Below are 19429 nucleotides of genomic sequence, written 5' to 3'. Positions count from 1 at the left end.
CTGGAACAAGATATTTTGATGGGGGTCCGCGGCCAAATACATATAATTTTGGGGGTCCTTGACATGAAAAAGATTGAGAACCACTGATATAGAAACATTTTTCAGAATACTGTTGGGATTTAGGAGACATGTAGAATCGGCTTCAGGTCTCAATGGGTTAAGCCCTATTTTATGCTTTCAAAATGTGCTCACAGCGCATCGCAATGTGACACGTCACGTTGTGAGCTTGTAGCTTGTAGACTGGAAATGTTTTTGTCTTTGTATGTTTCTTTCCTTCTCTGTTGAAAAATGAAAGAGATATTGTCTAATAACATAATTGTCACAATATTAAAAGGTATTTGGTCAACATAATTGTCACAATATTAAGGTATTTGGTCAAGAATAATATATTAGTTTTTGTCCATATCTCCCAGCACTAAGAGATGGTGGAGTGATGGAGCCCAGAAGCAGTTTTAGCGATTCAGTGCCTTGCTCTAGGGCAGGGGTCTTCAACAGGGGGTCCGGGACCCCTAGGGGGTCCTCAGAGCTACTATAGGGGGTCCGCCAAATCTTTGTGTGATAGGATTTAGTTTTTTTTACATTAACCACTTGAACCCTAGAATTCCCTTTCAGAGGGGAACATTAGCTGAAAATAGCCAATCTACAAGCTCACAACGCCTCGAGGATCTGTGAGGAATGTGGTGAGGCGATGTGAGAGAGGATGTTAGGAAGTGGAGTTGAAAGGAATTTTGGTCAGGTGGAGTGTGTGTGTGTGTGTGTGTGTGTGTGTGTGTGTGTGTGTGTGTGTGTGTGTGTGTGTGTGTGTGTGTGGGGGTGTGTGTGTGTGTGTGTGTGTGTGTGTGACGTGTGCGCTTGACAGAGACATTTATGAACAAAACAAGCCTGATTTGAGCTGTGTCTCAAACTGAATAACCAGACGATGTGGCCCGGGGGGAAATGCACACTAGAGCTTCATTGACATTATCCTGACCATTATCTTACTTCATGTGTATCGTCTGTCATTATGAATGTATGTTAACGTTGATTGTACAACTTAATAAATAAATTCAACCCATCAAGGTACTAAAGTGTGTATTACCTGCATAGATGGCAGTATTCATTGCTGTGATTGCAGTTTATCGTGTGCCCCACACTAAACACAATGTTGAGTCACAATAAACAAAGCTTTTGACAGAACTACTGTACCGTGGATGTATTTGACCACGTTGACGCTGAGGCCGTGGCGGGAGATGGTGGTGAGCACCTCCCCGGCGCTCTTCCTCCAGGGCAGGTTGTGGGGGGGACACCAGGAGGTGATGGCACTGAACAACAGCTGCAGGTCGTCCTTCTGGGCCAGCTCCTCGGCCGGGGAGACAAAACTGCACAGTTTCACCAGGATCTGGACACCACAGAGACCGAGAGAGAGAGAGAGAGAGAGAGAGAGAGAGAGAGAGAGAGAGAGAGCTTGGGTTAGATGCATGAAGACGTTGGAAAGTTGACGGTTTTGGTCTCCTGTTCAGTGAGGAGCAGAACTGGGAGGGATAGAGTGTTCCTCCACAAGCCACTGCCAGGTGAACAGAAGTCAGTGGCACTCAAACTTTTTCATGTCAAGGACCCCCAAAATGATATGTATTTGGCCAAGGACCCCCATCTGAAAATGTGTGGTTCCAGGGACCCCAAGAAGCACAGATTTGAGTTACAAATCTTCGCTTTAAAAATATATATATTCAAAAGGTTTGCACAAATATTCCTGATTTTTTCAAAAATAGCAGATCTACAAGCTCATAGCGCGGCACTCGGTGCCGCGCTATGAGCTTGAATATCTGCTATTTTTGAATAGCCAAATTATAAAAGGTTAAAGTGGTAAAAAAATATTTTGATGCTATATTAACACATTTTGCTGGGGACCCCCTGGAACCCCCCCAAGGACCCCTGCGGGTCCCCGGACCCCACTTTGGGAACCAATGGTGTACATCAGTGGTATTCAAGCATTTTCAGGGCAAGGACCCCCCATGCATTTGGACCCTCTGGAACACCCCTCAAGGACCACACTTTGAGAACCAGACGTGGTGTACACCCTCCACAGGACTGTAAAGTTCATTGTTCAAGGGGAAATAGCCTCGGGTGGCTCACGGAGTAAAGTGCCTACCCAGCACCGTAGAGTCTAGGGGTTCGAATCCCCCACTTGCTGAGCGGCTAATGCTATACACACACACACAATTGGCTGTGGAGGAACAGAAGCCGGACCGGGGGAGAAGCTGGGCGGGGGAGAGCGATCTTTGTACATATACTCCTCCTACGAGCTGGGGCGGGGGAATGTTGGACGGGAGGTGTAGGGCGGGGGCTCCTAATAGGCTCTATGCACAGCAGCCATATTGGAAAGAAATTGGGCCTCTTCTTACTTCCTTCACAGGTGTTACCAATGATACTAATGAAGGCTCTGTTCTATTCAGAGCATGTGAGCGGAGCGGAGCGACGCGACGCGATTTTGACGTGAGCGCGGAGCTGGTTTATAAAAATCACACCCAGTGTGAAGAGAGTGGTGCTTTTCATGAGTTCATTTCGTTAGTTACTTTTTACAGACTTTGATGACTTCAAAGTATTTTTACTAATTTTAAGTACTTTAAAATGTTTTTACTGATTTTTACGTGTTTTGACTCATTTTAACATCTTTTAAGTATTTTTACTCGATTTAAGTATTTTTACTCATTTTAAGTATTTTTACTCAGTTTAGGAACTTTAAAGTATCTTTACTAATATTTAAGTATTTTTACTCATTTTAAGTATTTTTTACTCATGTTAAGTATTTTTACTCAAAAGTGTGTGTGTGTGTGTGTGTGTGTGTGTGTGTGTGTGTGTGTGTGTATAATTAGTGTAACTGGTTGCGTCTTTGTGTTGCAATCAGCCGCAGCTGTTGAGGTATATGTTGCTCAAACATACAGAGGGGCCGTGCTCATACACACAGACAGACAGACAGACACACACACACACAGACAAAGTCACTCCTTGGAGTGGCTAGCACCACTCAAAAAGGTTGGAGCGCTACTCAGAGCGAGGACCGCCTGCCGCTCCAAGCCGCCCCGGCGGGGGGGGCCGCGCACCGAATGTTTGAGCATGCCCGGTCGCACGGACTCAGAGACACACAGACATCCAGCAGTGCACAGCGCACCCAGATTTCATTCGAATTTCTACTTTCTTTGTCTTTTCCTTTTTTTTTTACTGTTGAGCGACCCGGTTTGAGCGGAGCATGGAGCGAGAGGTGCGCAAATCAACGTGAGCGACGGGGAGCGGAGCGCGGGTGGAGTCAACGTGAGCGAATAGCGAGCGTGAAACCACCCCCCCTGGAGCGCCGAGCGGCATTTCCACCCGCTCACGTGCTCTGGTTCCATTCTGGTCAAACAGAGTCAGGGTGCTGATATTGTGCATGTTGACTCACTGGAAACACTCTGCTACACCAGTGGGTCTCACAGTGTAGTCCAGGTACACATGGTTCCTTGAGGGGGTTCCAAATGGCCCCTTACGGGTGTATAACTCTGAGAGTGTACAAATGGAACCAAATGAACCCGTAATGGTCCATTTGGTTCCATTTGTACACTCTGGGGTCCGGTCCTTGAAAATAAAAGGTTAGAGAACCACTGTACTATACTAAATGGAACAGAGCCTTCATTAGTATCATTGGTAACACCTGTGAAGGAAGTACGGAAGAGGCCCAATTTCTTTCCAATATGGCTGCTGTGCATAGAGCCTATTGGAAGCTGAGCCAGTAGGGCACAACAGCAGTGGCAAGCAGTGGGAGGAATTAATTAGAATAACGACTAAATTGGGAAATCGAAATAATTAAAACAGAATGGGGGATATGTCTCCAAAAACGCATAAATAAATAAAATGGCCTATCAAGTAACTGCAAAGAAAGTTGCCAACCTATTATAACAAAGCAGGGCTCTAGAATGCACTTATTTGGTCCAACTCTGTGCTGTGGTTCCCCAGTGGTATCAGTATAAAGTTCATTTAATCCTCTTTTCCTACCCTGTTGCTCCATAAATCAAAATCATGTAACTTAAGTTAGTCCTACGGCCCTAATAATAGAACAGCACCAGACAATAACACACGAGGGCTTCAAGGACAGCCACTGCGTGGTTGAAACCCGAGCAGGGGTGCAACAGTGAATGAAACCAATTGATTTAATGAATTATTTAAAAAAATGAATTATCCCTATTTTGGGGTTGTTGTCATTATCTGTGGTGTAAAAAAGTAACTAAGTACATTTACTCAAGTACTGTACTGGCAAATATTGTACTTTTACTCCACTACAATTATTTGAAAACTTTAGTTACTACTACTTTGTAGGTTTACTATACTATACTACTATTACTATATAGATTTCGACCATTTGAAAATAGCCGATCTACAAGCTTACAATGCGTCGCGATGCGACGTATTGTAAGCTTGTGCTATTTTCAAAAGTTTTTTTGACGTGGGACATACTGCATAATGAGTACTTTTACTTTTGTACTTTAAGTATATTTTGATACCAATACTTTATTTCTACAGTACATTGCGGTATTAAAACTTTTACTAAAGTAAAAAAAAAAAAAAGTACTTTTTCCACCACTGGTCATTATAGGACGAAAAGTTAAAAGGTAGGGTAAGTGATTTGCAATTATTCAAATAATTGCAAAATGGGTCTATGTTCTGATAGTGCTCGTTACTATAGAGTGTCCTGTCCATATAAAGAGTCTCCATGTCTCCAGCTCTTTATAAAACAGAAAATGTATTTTGTAGTCTTTTCTTTTTTTTTTGTAGTTTCATTTCCAATTTTATCCAACCAGGACAGAGAACTCAATCAGGATATAGATTAAACAAGTGAAATTGCAAGTGATGACACTTAGAAATGAGCAGACAAAATTTTTACTGGAACACTATACAAATTAAGCTTAAAAATTGGTACTTTCTCCTGATTGGCTGAGATTTTGACACCTACCGAAAAATGTATTTTCTGTTTATTAAAGAGCTGGAGAGACGAGGAGACTCCTGTTACTGAACAAACACTCTATAGCAATGATTACTATCAGAATATAGTATTTTAACCTTTTAACAAAATACTTTTTGTTTTAACCAAAAAATATCACTTACCCTACCTTTAATCGATAGAATAATCGCTATGAAAAATGCGACAGTCGAGCGGTGGTTGTACCTGGACAAAGACTTTCTGCAGCAGGGCCCTGCGGTCGGCCAGGGGAAGCGCCTCCGGCGGCTGGGTCTGGCCCTGTTGTCCCGGGGTCTTCTCCTGGGTGGGGGTTGGCGGTGGGGGCGGGGGGTGGGGGCCCACGGGGACCTCCACCATGTGGGGCAGGTCAAAGAACAGGTAGAGACACTTGACCAGCGTGGAGGGCACCGACATGGTGGTCATACAGTCCACCGTTTTCTGAGAGAGAGAGAGGAGAGGGAGAGGAACGTCGGTTACATCAAGTTAGTAAATAAATAAATGAATCATCTTTATTTGTATAGCACCTTATAAGAACAATGTCACGTCACAAAGTGTTTAACCCATTAACACATTGAATGCCAGTCGCGTAGATCTACGCGAACCTATTTAAAGCCGCAGCGTGCCAGTCGCGTAGATCTACGCGAACCGCCGATTCCCATTGATTTTGCCCCAGGTGCACTTTCCGAATTTTTTTGATCCATTTCCGTTTCCGGTTTCCGGTCGGAAACAGAATTATTCGGGTTCCGGTTTTTTCGATCGTATCCGCTTCCTGTCTGGGATCCTGTTTAAAACTCGATTTTCTCGGTTGTTGTTTTTCTCCTCGCTGATCACTGTTTAGCGTTGATCTCCTGTATCTTCAAGATGGCGGCACGGATTTGGAAACTGTTTTCGCTGGCCGTTTCTCACAGATCCGCTGTGTGTTTAGAACCAAATGAACGCGCACTTTTAACTTATTTAGCGAGGTCTGTGGCGACATGAAAAAAACAAAAAAACAACAATAAAACGCTGGCACTGGTGAGTACATTATGAGATTAAACTCTGGCATGGAATGTGTTAAGGCCCTGAGGTTACGGTTCTAAAAAATGTCTTCTAAATCCTAACAGTTTTCTGAAAAACTTATGTTACTATATCAGTGGATCTCAAACTTTTTCATGTCAAGGGACCCCCAAAATGATATGTATTTGGCCGCTGACCCCCATCTGAAAATGTTTTGTTCCAGGGACCCCCCAGAAGCAAAGATTTGAGTTAAAAATGCTTGCTTTAAAAATATATATATATATATATTTAAAGATTTGCACAGATTTTCACTATTAAAAAAAAATAGCAGATCTACAAGCTCATAGCGCGGCACTCGGTGCCGCGCTATGAGCTTGTAGATCTGCTATTTTTGAATAGCCAAAGTATAAAATAATGGTCTAAGTGGTTACACAGATGCGTTCCCGGTTGTAATGGAGTCAACAGAAAAATCCTGCTTTGTAAAAGCGCCTTTTCAAAAAGGGATTTAAAACAAAGGCACAGACTCAGCAGCAGTCCCTCCTCATCTCCTCAGGCAGGGCATTCCAAAAGTGTCAGAGCTCCAAATTGCAGCTCTAATTGCAAAAAGCCCACAAATAAACAACAGCGACATGTTGTTGATAATCACACAGTGAGATGTTTCAACACGTCTGCCATGTGATTCTTTAGTTTTCTGTAAGGGGTGGGGCAGTTAGTTCTTCTCGCCCCTCCCGTTTTTTATGTGAGAGCCATTGGCGAGAACTTCTGGGAAAGAACTCAGGCAATGGGCTCAGGAGGTAGAGCAAGCGCTTGGGAATCGGTAGGTTGCCGGTAGGTTTGACCCCCGTCTCCCCTTTAGTCAGGGGATATTTCAAAAATCTGGGAATAAATTCCTTACCAAGAAATTTCTTCACCAATGTGTTTGTAAAAGTGTCTAGTAACACATCTCATAAAGACTGAAATGCAGTTTCCCTAGGAGAATTTTTGACAGCTGCTTAAAGTTGGGGTACCCACCATAACCTTATGCGGGAAAATAAATCAAAATTTAATTCTGTTTTAAGTAGCATGTGAGGGGTCAAACTAGGGTGTTTTTATGATTCTGAATCCATTGCAAGCATTACAACAAACAAAAAAATGTACCTGGAAAAGGTTGGCTATGGCCGTTTTTAGCCCAAGGAGTGGTTTTGGTGCAAAACAAATGCTTGCAATGGATTCAGAATCATAAAAACACCCTAGTTTGACCCCTCACATGCTACTTAAAACAGAATTAAATTTAGATTTATTTCCCCGCATAAGGTTATGGTGGGTACCCCAACTTTCAGCAGCTGTCAAAAATTCCTCTAGGGAAACTGCATTTCAGTCTTTGTGAGATGTGTTACTAGACACCTTTACAAACACATTGGTGAAGAAAGTTCTTGGTAAGGAATTTATTCCAAGATATTTTTAATATCCCCTGACTACTCGGGTTTGTGTTGAAGTGTCCTTGAAGCAAGACACTGAAAACCATGCACTGCATGGTTTTCTCCACGTCAGTGTGTGAATGCGTGTAATGTGAATGGGTGAATGTAAGACGCATTGTAAAAAGCTTTGGATAAAAAGGCAAAACATAAATGCACCATTTACCATTCAAATTGATTCCTCCAATACCATATATTTGACTGAACAATATGAATTCCTCAGTATTGAAATAGGGAATTATTGGTCTTTTCAACTTATGCCCAAAATGTTCTACTCTGCCTCTGCACCATTTGTTAAAAGCCCCAGTCTGCCATGTCCCACGGTCATTTGAAGTGTTATGCAAAAACATAATATTTTGGAACAGGAGATAAACTGTTTTTGTACTGCTGCACCAGCAGACAATAACTCTGGTTGTCGTTTCAATGAAACAGACACGACTGGAGCGGAGGAACGCTGTTGATCTGGATTTACAGATTATGCCTTTATTCTATGATAATACACCTCAAACCCCTGTGTCAATTTAACTCAGAGAGTGTACGAATGGAAACAAATGGACCATTTTGGCTCCATTTGTACACTCTCAGAGTTATAGACTCTCCCGTAAGGATCTGTAACTCTGAGAGAGTACAAATGGAACCAAATTTGGTTACGTACGTGATTCTACTGTGTATTGACGATTGCGACTGCTGTAGATGTAGACCTATCGTATAACATGAAGGTACACTGGTGCATTGTGTAATTGAAGAAGTTACAGGAAGTCACAATGTGTGTCATGTACTGTCAGACCTTTCTGACCAGAGTGTTCTAATAACGAGGGGAATTCTAGACCACAAGCAGTGTTTACACTGAATGACAGGCTGAATGTCATACAAGGCACTATTATGTCGTTGCTGTCGCCCAGAAACCTCTTATGTGCATACAGTATTTTAACCTTTTGTGTTTTTTTTTTACCCATTTAGGGCGGGACCCCCTATTTGTAACTATACCTTTCAAGACGGGAACCCCTTTTGGGGTTGTTGTTATTGCTATGTACAGTATATAGCAACATAATTTTTTTTGTACATTTTGAAAAGATATTAGAAGTTTTTCAGGTCAGGATTTAGAAGACGTTATTAGAATCGGGTCCTCAGGTCTAAATGGGTTTAATGCCCTACTTGATCATACTACAGCGTCACACAAAAGTATCAAAAAGTAGCAGATCCACAAGCTCTCAAGCGGAGAACCAGAGCACGTGAGCGGAGCGGAGCGGGTGGAAATGCCGCTCGGCGCTCCAGGGGGCTGGTTTCACGCTCGCTATTCGCTCATGTTGACTCCCCCCGCGCTCCGCTCCCCGTCGCTCCGTCGCTCACGTTGATTTGCGCACCTCTCGCTACATGCTCCGCTCAAACCGGGTCGTAAAAAAAAGAAAAGACAAAGAAAGTCGAAATTCTAATGAAATCTCAGTGCGCTGTGCACTGCTGGATGTCTGTGTGTCTCTGAGTCCGTGCGACCGGGCATGCTGAAACATTCGGTGCGCGGCCCCCGCCGGGGCGGCTTGGAGCGGCAGGCGGTCCTCGCTCAGAGTAGCGCTCCAACCTTTTTATAAACCAGCTCCGCGCTCACGTCAAAATCGCGTCGCTCCGCTCCGCTCACATGCTCTGGCCAGAACGCTGTTGACATGCTCTCGCCAAGTGGTGTGTTCACTATTGAGGCAATTTAACTAATTTCAATGTTTTTGTGCACAATATAAGTACTTTTAAATATTCTAGTATTTAGCTGCTTGTATAAGTCACTGTTTTTATGTCTTCCTGTGTCTGTGTTTGTCTAATTGTTCGCTCCACTTCACTGTAAATGAGAATAACCTAAGTGCCTCTCAACATAAGAATAAATTGTTTTATACACAGCATCTACCGTATATAAACCCAGTATGGCTTCCATTTCCTTGAACCTCAACCAGATGCATCTCCAGGTTGCCTCAGTGACCCTTCGATGACTAATGACTGAGATGCAAGTCGCTTCCAGCATGAACCATATGCTAATTTAGAAACACACACAGCTTATCGGGAGATAAATACTGTTTACTGTAGAAGCAGCACTCTCCAACCCACACAAAATACAGCCAACCTTTTTCTCTCAATATTACAATGGCAGCCAGGACACGTTCAAGGCCAGGCCATTTTAGCATTAACAATGAGGATTTTTATGCCACAGATTCTGCCTTAAGTTTTGAAAAAAAAAACATGTTGCTATGTCGGTGGTTCTCCAACTTTTTCATGTCAAAGACCCCAAAATGTATGTATTTGGCCACGGACCCCCATCTCAAAATATTTTGTTCCAGGGACCCCCAGAAGCAAAAGGTTTGAGTTACAAATGTTTGCTGAAAAAAATATATTCAAAGATTTGCACAAAGCAGATCTACAAGCTCGTTATGAGTGTATATGCTATGAGCTTGTATATCTGCTATTTTTTAATAGCCATAAGTTTAAAATAATGGTTTAAGAGGTTACACAGATGTGTTCCCGGTCTTAACACTTTACCTGCCAAACACGAGTATAACCGTTGATGAAAAATACACCCGTTTACTGCCATCCACGAGTATAACCGTCTTTTTTTTTTCCAAATTTATCCACACAGAACCAGAGATATCACGATCCAAAGATTTCTAGCTCCATTCACTCCTTGGTTTACTTATTACTTTAAAATCCTGTATCTCGGCTCCTGTGTAAAAAAAATTTAAACACTGGCACTGGGGGAAGTAAAATTAAAAAAAACCTCTAGCAGGGAATGTGTTAATGGGTTAAGAATTCTCTCTGACCACATAAACCCCTAGCGTACCCATTCTGGGGGGGGGGGGCGAACATTCGGCAAGAATATCAGATTTACCAGCTCACAGCGCCTCGCAACGTGAACAATGGCTACGAAAATAACCGTGACATGCAGTCTTGACGTTACCGCGTCAGACAAGCCTGATTTAAGGTATTTTCACACAGGGATCGACGCTACGTCTGCATGCTTGCTTGTATCCGTCAGGTCGCTCTGCGCTAGCCTGGTAAACCCTCCCTCCGGAAATCTCATTTCTATTTGATTCCAGAAGTGAGTCTGGCCTGAAGGCTTGTATGGGCGTTTCTAGCGCATTACCAAAAAAACGAGCCTATCAGTGTCGTCGCTCATCGTTCTGTGAAAAGTTGGCCAATCAGGTGGCGAGTTCGAGTGAGCACGAATGGACCCGAGTGCAGCCTGAGTGCAGCCGACCGCGGAGGTGGTAAAAATGCACTGCAATTGGCTGAAGGGGAAAAACGATCATTGGCTGAAGGGGTTGTCAGTCAACGGTATTACTCCCGCCCAACTCCAGCCCACAGCCAATATTGCAGAATGGGCGATCAGGCCAGACTCACTCCTGGAATCAAATGGAAATGAGATTTCCGGAAAGAGGGTTTACCAGGCTAGCTCTGCGCTGCTCACGTGAATAGACGCGTTTCTACACGACGTGATCGTGCGCGAGACTAGCATGAACGCGACAATTTCACGGGACCGCGCCCCGCTTGTCGCTCGGCCTGTCAGATTTTACCGGGACTCTGAACACTCGCCTCTTATTAAGAATGAATTACCATGCTCGTCTTTGTCCATTCAATCCGGGAAAGAATCTGTATCATTTTAGATGTTGCTATTACATTACATTACAGTCATTTAGCAGACACTTTTATCCAAAGCGACTTACAATAAGTGCATTCAACATTAGGTAGGGAACGAAACTACTAATCACCAGAAGTCTTAAAGGGTCTACACCATGAAAATCACTTTTTTCTTGTTTTTTTGTATTTTTTGGGGTCCCCAGTGTCTCTTGTACCCCAAAAAATTTTATTTTTTTTAATTCAGTCATTCCTTCTCATTTCATGGATTTCCAGAATGGGCGTGTCTGAACAGGCGATCTCAGAATGGAAATGTTTATGATGTCACAAACATTAATGATGGCAAACCCGATGTTAAATGAAAAGTGCCCGAATCGCTCCGAAACTCCTAAGTGGGGGTCTACGAACAAATACTTCGGGCTCGGATTTTGGCTCCGCCCCCCGGAAGTGGGTGAAACAGGCACCTCAAACACTTGGTGGAATTGTTCAAAAATGTTCAAAGTGTTTTTTTTTCGATTTTGTATTTTTCTTAGATGCTTCTTTTTATGCAGAATTTTTCCTTTTTTTTTAAATATTTTTTTAAATATTTGTTTTTATTAACAGACAGAATTGCTCAGTAGCCCCCCCCTGCCCAAGAGGACATTTTGGTATTGCAGCTGAAAGTGCTGTATAAGCCAGAGACAATTGACTTGGGATGAGTATATCTGAGTGATGATTTAGGCTCAAACCTTTTGAAAAAGGTTTGAGGGACATACACCATATGATATTAAATATCAAATATATTTTTTTAATTCATGGTGTAGCTCCTTTAAGTTCATTCTCTTCTAAAACAAGCAACTAAGAGTATACCTAGAAAACTGTAAGGATTTATACATTATTTTTCAGAATGGGCCAGGTCTAAATGGGTAATAAATACACCTCGGGCAACGTCGATTGCCCAGGGGATAATCTGTAGGTGTAATATTGGATCTGCAACAATAAAACAGAACTCAGAAGAGTTTCTTTTTAAAAAGGTAGGGTAAGTGATATTTTTTGGTTAAAACAAAAAGTATTTTGTTAAAAGGTTAAAGCACTATATTCTGATAGTAATCATTGCTATAGAGTGTTTGTTCAGTAACAGGAGTCTCCTCGTCTCTCCAGCTCTTTAATAAACAGAAAATACATTTTCCGGTAGGTGTCAAAATCTCAGCCAATCAGGAGAAAGTACCCATTTTTAAGCTTCATTTTTATACTGTTCCAGTTCCAATTTTGCCTGCTCATTTCTTAGTGTCATCACTTCCAATTTCACTTGTTTAATCTATATCCTGATTGAGTTCTCTATCCTGATTGGATAAGATGGAAATGAAACTGAAACGAAAATGCATTTTCTGTTTTATAAAGAGCTGGAGAGACAAGGAGACTCCTTTTACTGAACAAACACTCTATAGCAATGAGTACTATCACAATATAGAGCTATTTAACACTTATTCTAACCAAAGAAAATCACTTACCCTACCTTTAAGTTCTGAATAAAGCCAAAGGCACATTTACCGTTATGTGGACAGTAGTCTATTCTAAGGACAAAGGGTTTCATTCTAAACTATGCCAGCGATTTTGACTGTGTGCGTGCGCACGTATGTGCGTGTGTTTAAGGGTTTGGTGATGTGGAGGTACTGGCCCCCCTGCTGTGTGTCTGAGAGGTCAAGGTTGACAGAACAGTCAATTATAATGATAAAAGGAGCGTCAGCAGAGAGACATGTTGTAGTGCACCGTAGCACATGACTGACTAGGAGGACGAGAGAACACTGGGGGCATATGGAGGGAGCAGGAGACCAGCAGTGGCGGAAGAACTACTTTTTACTCGAGTAAAAGTAGCAATACCAACAATGCAAGTAAAAAGGCATGTATTCAAAATGATACCCGAGTTAAGTAAAAAGTAGCAAGACCACAATATAAATATGCAAGTAAAAGGCCTGTATTCAAAATGATACTCGAGTACAAAAGTATTGGCATCAAAATACATATACTAACAGTACCAAAAGTAAAATTATCCTACTCATTGTGCAGAATGTCCCCCCCATTTCACAATTTCTTTCAAAATTCACACAAATTTGTCAAAAAATAACAGATCTACAAGCTCACAACGTGCCGCATCACAACGCAATGTGAGTTTATAGATCTACTTATAGGGCTTATTGATCTGAAAAGTAAAATAGGGCTTAATTGGTGCAGTATTTTCAGCACGTTATGTACTTAGTTACTATGGAGGTTGGAGGAGACAGGAGAGGAGGGAGAGGTATGGAGGGAGAGATGAGAGCAGAGAAATGGAGAGGGAGAGAAGGGAGAGAGAGGCTACAAAGATATGAGAGGAGAGAGAGGGAGGGGGGAGACAGGGAGGGAGGGAGAGAAAGAAAGAGAGTTGTGCAGTTGGTGGTGACATCAGACAGGAGGGAGGCTGGCTGCCAGGAGAGCCCTTTGTTTGTCTGTCTGAAACCCCACAGCAAGGGAATACAAATCCACTACACACAGTCAGTCACACACACACACAAGCTGGCAAATGTTAAACTCACAGCTTTTTTACGTTATGTTGAAAAAGCCTGGTTTATACTCGCTAGCACTACTGTGTTGTTAGCTTTTAGCTGCTCTTTTTCGCAAGCGGCAACCTCGCGCCATGGATTATGAATATAGCTTTAGTCTAACGTATCACATTCAGTCAGAGGGAGGAATTAATAGGAAGGTATATTCAAGTGGCTATAGATATGCAGTTATGTTTAAAGGGAACTGCCCCAGCAAACTCAAAATCATGTACCCATAGTCATAGATGTATTTATTCACAAAGCATGTGTAGCAAAATAGCATTTGACTACTCATTTGAACACTTCAACCACTTAAGCCCCATATGCAACAAATAGAAAAAAATAGCCAGTCTGCAAGCTAACAATCCATCATAATGCGCAAGCATGTAGATCTCCTATTTTTGTTTGTTTGTTAGTTAGATAGGCGAGGTAATGGTGTGTGAGATGGTTATCAGACGCGTTAACCCATTAAGACCTGAGGCCGCGTCTAAAAAGTTTCTAAATCCTAAAAAAAATATAAAAAAAAAAAAATCACGTTTTTTCAAAAATAGCAGATCTACAAGCTCTTAGCGCGGCACTCGGTGCCGCGCTATGAGCTTGTATATCTGCTATTTTTGAATAGCCAAAGACATCTAAAGTGACACAGATGCGTTCCAGGTCTCAATGGGTTAAGTAGCTAGGTATACATAGTGTTGTGTTGCGTTGTGTTGTGTTGCACGGTGGTACCAACCTGTCCCGAGGAAGCCAACAGGTTAATGGTGGTGAGGAGCATCCATCCTCGGCTGGCCTCCTCACTCTGGTTGACCTCCAGGAACTGCACTATGGCTCGACTGGCTGCCTCTGTGAGAACACACACACACACACATGAAATTGCTTAGGCCTGCGTTTTAGCACATACCTATATTATTTTACCACTTGAACCCTTCATTGACAGCGGTCCCCCCCAGGGGTCTATACTTGGGCGGCCATAGCTGAACGGGGAGAGGGGCCGCCTGGGAAACAGAAGGTGAGGTTCGTGGTTCGCCCCCCCCGCCCCCCCCCCCCCCCCCCCCGCCCGCCCTATGTGTTGACGTGTCCCCAGGGACACTTCAACACGTAGGGCGGGGGCGAACTTAGCCCCTTAACCTTGAACTTAACCACTTAACCCCAATATTAATAGCACCCTCTGCTAGAACGTATGTGCAAATGTACCGTGACAAAAATATGCCCCCTTTTTCCATCCTTTTTCCCCCCGCAGACCAAATTTCTTCATCGAAAACAGCCAATCTACAAGCTCACCAACGTGTCAACGTAACTGTTTTTATCTCCTCCCCATGGCAGTGACGTGGGTCATACCTGGCTTACTTTAAAATCACCTTTTGTCCCTATAATAGGAAATATTAATATTCCACTCAGGGTGAAGTGTAGACAATTCATTGAAGATTCGAGCATAAAAACAACATTATAGCAACATAGCCCCTCGAGCTCCAGCAGGGCAAAAGCAGCCAATCTCAGACCATTTTAATAGCTTTCCACTCTAACAGAGATGCTGTCCTTGAATGGTCATATTCTGTGTACTGTACAGGAATGTTACACCTACAGACAACGTCAATGGTGTTGCTGAATCAGCCAAAAAGAGAATAGTGAAGTAAAACATTTTTGTGCGCAATAGGCTCTATGCAAAGCAACCATATTGGACCGAAATTGGGCCTCTTCCTTACTTCCTTCACACGTGTTACCAATGATACTAATGAAGGTTCCGTTTCATTTCGTGTAGCACAGTGGTTCTCAAACCTTTTAATTTCTAGGACCCTCATAACTCTGAGAGTGTACAAATGGAACCAAATGGACCCTTACGGGTCCATTTGGTTCCATTTGTACGGCTCTCAGAGTTACACACCCGCAAGGGGCCATTAGGAGCCCCCTCAAGTGTTTCCAGTGAGCCAACATGCACAATGTCAGCACCCTGACTCTGTTTGACCAGAATGGAGCCTTGATTAGTATCATTGGTAACACCCGTGAAGGAAGTAAGAGGAGGCCCAATTTCTTTCCAATATGGCTGCTGTGTGCATAGAGCCTATCGATAAATAATCTATCCATATTTGGGGCGTCAGGAGATCCTTCACTGTTTTTGCACGACACCGTTGTGAAGAAAAAAAAACGTAGAACGGTCGCAAAGAAAATGATGGATGGTTGCAGCCCTAAATATGAACCAGCACTGCTGCAGGAATACAGTAAGCTGGGTCTGGTGCTCTGTACAGACGGCTGTAGTTACTTCACCGTCTCCCCCCCATTGATGTTCTGTCTGTATTTAGTGGTGAAAATAAAAAAAACATAGTGCACTGAGGAGATTTAGAGTTTTTCCTTCAGGATCAATACGGTGTCTATCTATGTATCTCTATCGTATTATGCCTGGCGCACAGACTGAGTTGGGCTGAATGAAATGCAATAAAAGCCGGCGTTCTTGAGGTGCGCCGTCCCTTTTCATTAGGCCCGCCTCTTTAGTCCTTCAACCACTTAAAGGAGCTACACCATGATTTTTTTTTTCTTTTTTATATTTAATATCATATGGTGTATGTCCCTCAAACCTTTTTCAAAAGTTTGAGCCTAAATCATCACTCAGATATACTCATCCCAAGTCAATTGTGTCTGTTAATAAAAAAAAATATTTTAAAAAAATATAAAAAAATGGAAAAATTCTGCATAAAAAGAAGCATCTAAGAAAAATACAAAATCGAAAAAAAAACACTTTGAACATTTTTTAACAATTCCACCAAGTGTTTGAGGTGCCCGTTTCACCCACTTCCGGGGGGCGGAGCCAAAATCAGAGCCCGGAGTATTTGTTCGTAGACCCCCACTTAGGGGGGGTAGAAAAAGTTTCGGAGCGATTCGGGCACTTTTCATTTAACATTGGGTTTGTCATCAATAATGTTTGTGACCTCATAAACATTTCTGGAAATCCATGAAATGAGAAGGAATGACTGAATTAAAAATAAAAACATTTTTTGGGGTACAAGAGACACTGGGGACCCCAAAAAATACAAAAAAACAAGAAAAAAGTGATTTTCATGGTGTAGACCCTTTAAACCCTATGAACTTAGTTGACCAGGGTCCGCCAGGGGTCTATACTCCATTTTGCTCCTTTTGTTCAACAGATAAAAGGTGCAAAGACAAAATTCAAAAAGCAGGAGAAAAGTGGAGATAATACAACAAGACTTTTCTGAACATTGATTTAACCCATTGAATCCAGGAGCGCATGTCTGTCATTTTAGATGTCTTTGGCTATTCAAAAATAGCAGATCTACAAGCTCATAGCGATGCTATGAGCTTGTAGATCTGCTATTTTTTGAATAATGGGGAAAATGTGTGCACATCTTTGAATATATATTTTTTAAAGCGAACATTTGTAAAATATTTTGTTCCAGGGACGCTCAGAAGCAAAGATTTGAGTTACAAATGTTCGCTTTAAAAAATATACACTCAAAGATTTGCACAACTTTTCACGATTTTTCAAAAATAGCAGATCTACAAGCTCATAGCGCGGCACTAGGTGCCGCGCTATGAGCTTGTATATCTGATATTTTTGAATAGCCAAAGAAATCTAAAATGACAGAGATCTGTACCCATATTGAATGGGCTAAAGGACAAGATAGTGTCAGCTTGTCGAATTGTCATGGTGGATTAGGACGGGTGATCAACCACAGTGACTAACATATTAACAACTGTAGTTCTTGGATCGTTCATCATTTCATCATCCATGAAATGCTACTTTGTATGCGAGTTGCAGGCTGTCGACAGTACCGTACAATGTCACATGCTGTCTGGTATTATTGTGTTCACTGGCTTTTAATAACAGGCTAATGTTTCAAATTCCACAGTCATTAATTTCCCCCCCGAGTTTGCCCGTTGCAATTGTTTTTGCGAGACTGGGAAGAATCCACTGAATAAACACTTTCATCTCGTCTGCCTCTGATCACACACACTCGCATATTAAAGTAAAGACTGCAAATCTCAGAGATAAAAGTGACAGATTGTCAATAGATGAGCTATCAATCACAGACTATTTGATTTGGTCAAGGTTGAATTAGTACGCTATATTTTACCCATAATTTCACAGATTCTGGCGGCTCACTGGTCATATAGGCTACAGCAGTGGTTCTCAAACTTTTTCACGTCAAGGACCCCCAAAATGATATGTATTTGGCCGCAGACCCCCATCTAAAAATATTTTGTTCCAGGGACCCCCAGAAGCAAATATTTGAGTTACAAATGCTCGCTTGAAAAATATATATTCAAAGATTTGCACACATTTTCATGATTTTTCAAAAATAGCAGATCTACAAGCTCATAGCGCGGCACTCGGTGCCGCGCTATGAGCTTGTAGATCTGCTATTTTTGAATAGCCAAAGTATAAAAGGTCATAATTATTGTGATGCTATATTAACACATTTTTCTGGGTACCCCCTGGAACCCCCTCAAGTACCCCTGGGGGTCCCCGGACCCCACTTTGAGAACCAATGGGCTACAGTATATTAAGCTCAATCTATACTAAGATGTGTGTAAATAATGTATATCTGACCGCCCTTGTGTGCCTTGACGCACCCGGGGCCACACAACAACACAACAGTGCACATGGACAACAAGCTCAAACAACCACGTATCGGACGGATAAGAGGACCTTAGGGCACAGGGAGGGTTAGAGGACCTTAGGGCACAGGGAGGTTTAGAGGACCTTAGGGCACAGGGAGGGTTAGAGGGAAACAGAAGCTTTAACCCATTAAGACCGGGAACGCATCTGTGTGTCATTTTAAGACTTCTTTGGGCTATTAAAAAAATAGCCGTTCTACAAGCTCATAGCGCGGCACCGAGTAGATCTGCTATTTATTTATTTTTTAATCGTGAAAATGTGTGCGAATCTTTTAATATATATATATTTTTTAAGCGAACATTTGTAAAATATTTTGTTCCAGGGACCCCCCCCAGAAGCAAAGATTTGAGTTACGAATGTTCGCTATATATACTTAAAGATTTGCACAAATTTTCAAGATTTTTTTAAAAATAGCAGTTTGAAAGTTTGAATAGCCCAAAGAAATCTAAAATGACAGAGATGCGTCCCCCCCGGATTGAATGTGTTAAGAAGAATATTCACAGATTATTCTACTCCAGTCCACAGTATGAAAATATTAACATTTTCGATGCAAACTCCTGTCCTCTCGATTCTTTCAACCTGCTAATCAACCATGTGATGTGGATCATGGCTGTGTGGAAAGAAGATGAAAAAACGACCAATTTCAATACATTTGTTCCACTGAAGCACACTGCCTGCCGGACTGGGTGAATATGAAAAGATTGGAGAAACCATGAAGATAGACATCCATGCTTGATCCACAAACCTTTACGATGGACAAAACATCATTTTAAAGTACCAGAGGGCCCTCACACCTACGCTGCACCGCCGAGCCGACAGACATGTCTGAGTCATACTAGTGTTGGGGCTCTTGTTGTCTGAGTAACCTTTGTAACCGTCCGTCTCTTTTGTGCCCATATATGGAGATCTCTGTATCGGTCTGTCTGTCTACCTACCTGGGGATCGCTGTATTTGTCAGTCCTTGTCACTTTTATGCCCATATACTGTATGGAAATCCCTGATGTTATCATATGCCCATATATGGGCATATCGGTCGGTGCGGAAATTCTGGACAACCGCATATCCGAACGACTCAACCGCGGGCACCACACTCCTTCAAGTCCTTGATGATGCGCACGTCAAGTTTGAAGTCAGCGGCCCCATATATGCTATGACCATATATGGGCATAGCATATATGGGGCCGCCGGATCTGTGGCTCTGGACAACCCGATCTCCATATAC

General features: G+C 42.4%; 1 protein-coding gene across 6 annotated transcripts in view; it reads right to left on the bottom strand.

Annotated features, from left to right (window-relative positions):
• The window catches only part of wdfy3 (WD repeat and FYVE domain containing 3), a 195431-nt gene that overhangs the window by 157090 nt on the left and 18912 nt on the right, over window positions 1-19429 (bottom strand). For all 6 annotated transcript variants that reach the window (XM_080434107.1, XM_080434102.1, XM_080434104.1 and 3 more), the window contains exons 4-6: window positions 14311-14420; window positions 5174-5404; window positions 1186-1378 (exon numbers count right to left, since the gene is read on the bottom strand). In XM_080434107.1, coding sequence (XP_080290233.1) covers window positions 1186-1378; window positions 5174-5404; window positions 14311-14420 — 534 coding nt within the window. The remainder of the gene's footprint in view (window positions 1-1185; window positions 1379-5173; window positions 5405-14310; window positions 14421-19429) is intronic.

This window comes from Gymnoscopelus braueri (genome assembly GCF_963280865.1).
Source record: "Gymnoscopelus braueri genome assembly, chromosome: 7".
Classification (NCBI taxonomy): domain Eukaryota; kingdom Metazoa; phylum Chordata; class Actinopteri; order Myctophiformes; family Myctophidae; genus Gymnoscopelus; species Gymnoscopelus braueri.
Note: the sequence above shows the minus strand (reverse complement) of the source record. Positions and strands in the feature narration are given on the sequence as shown.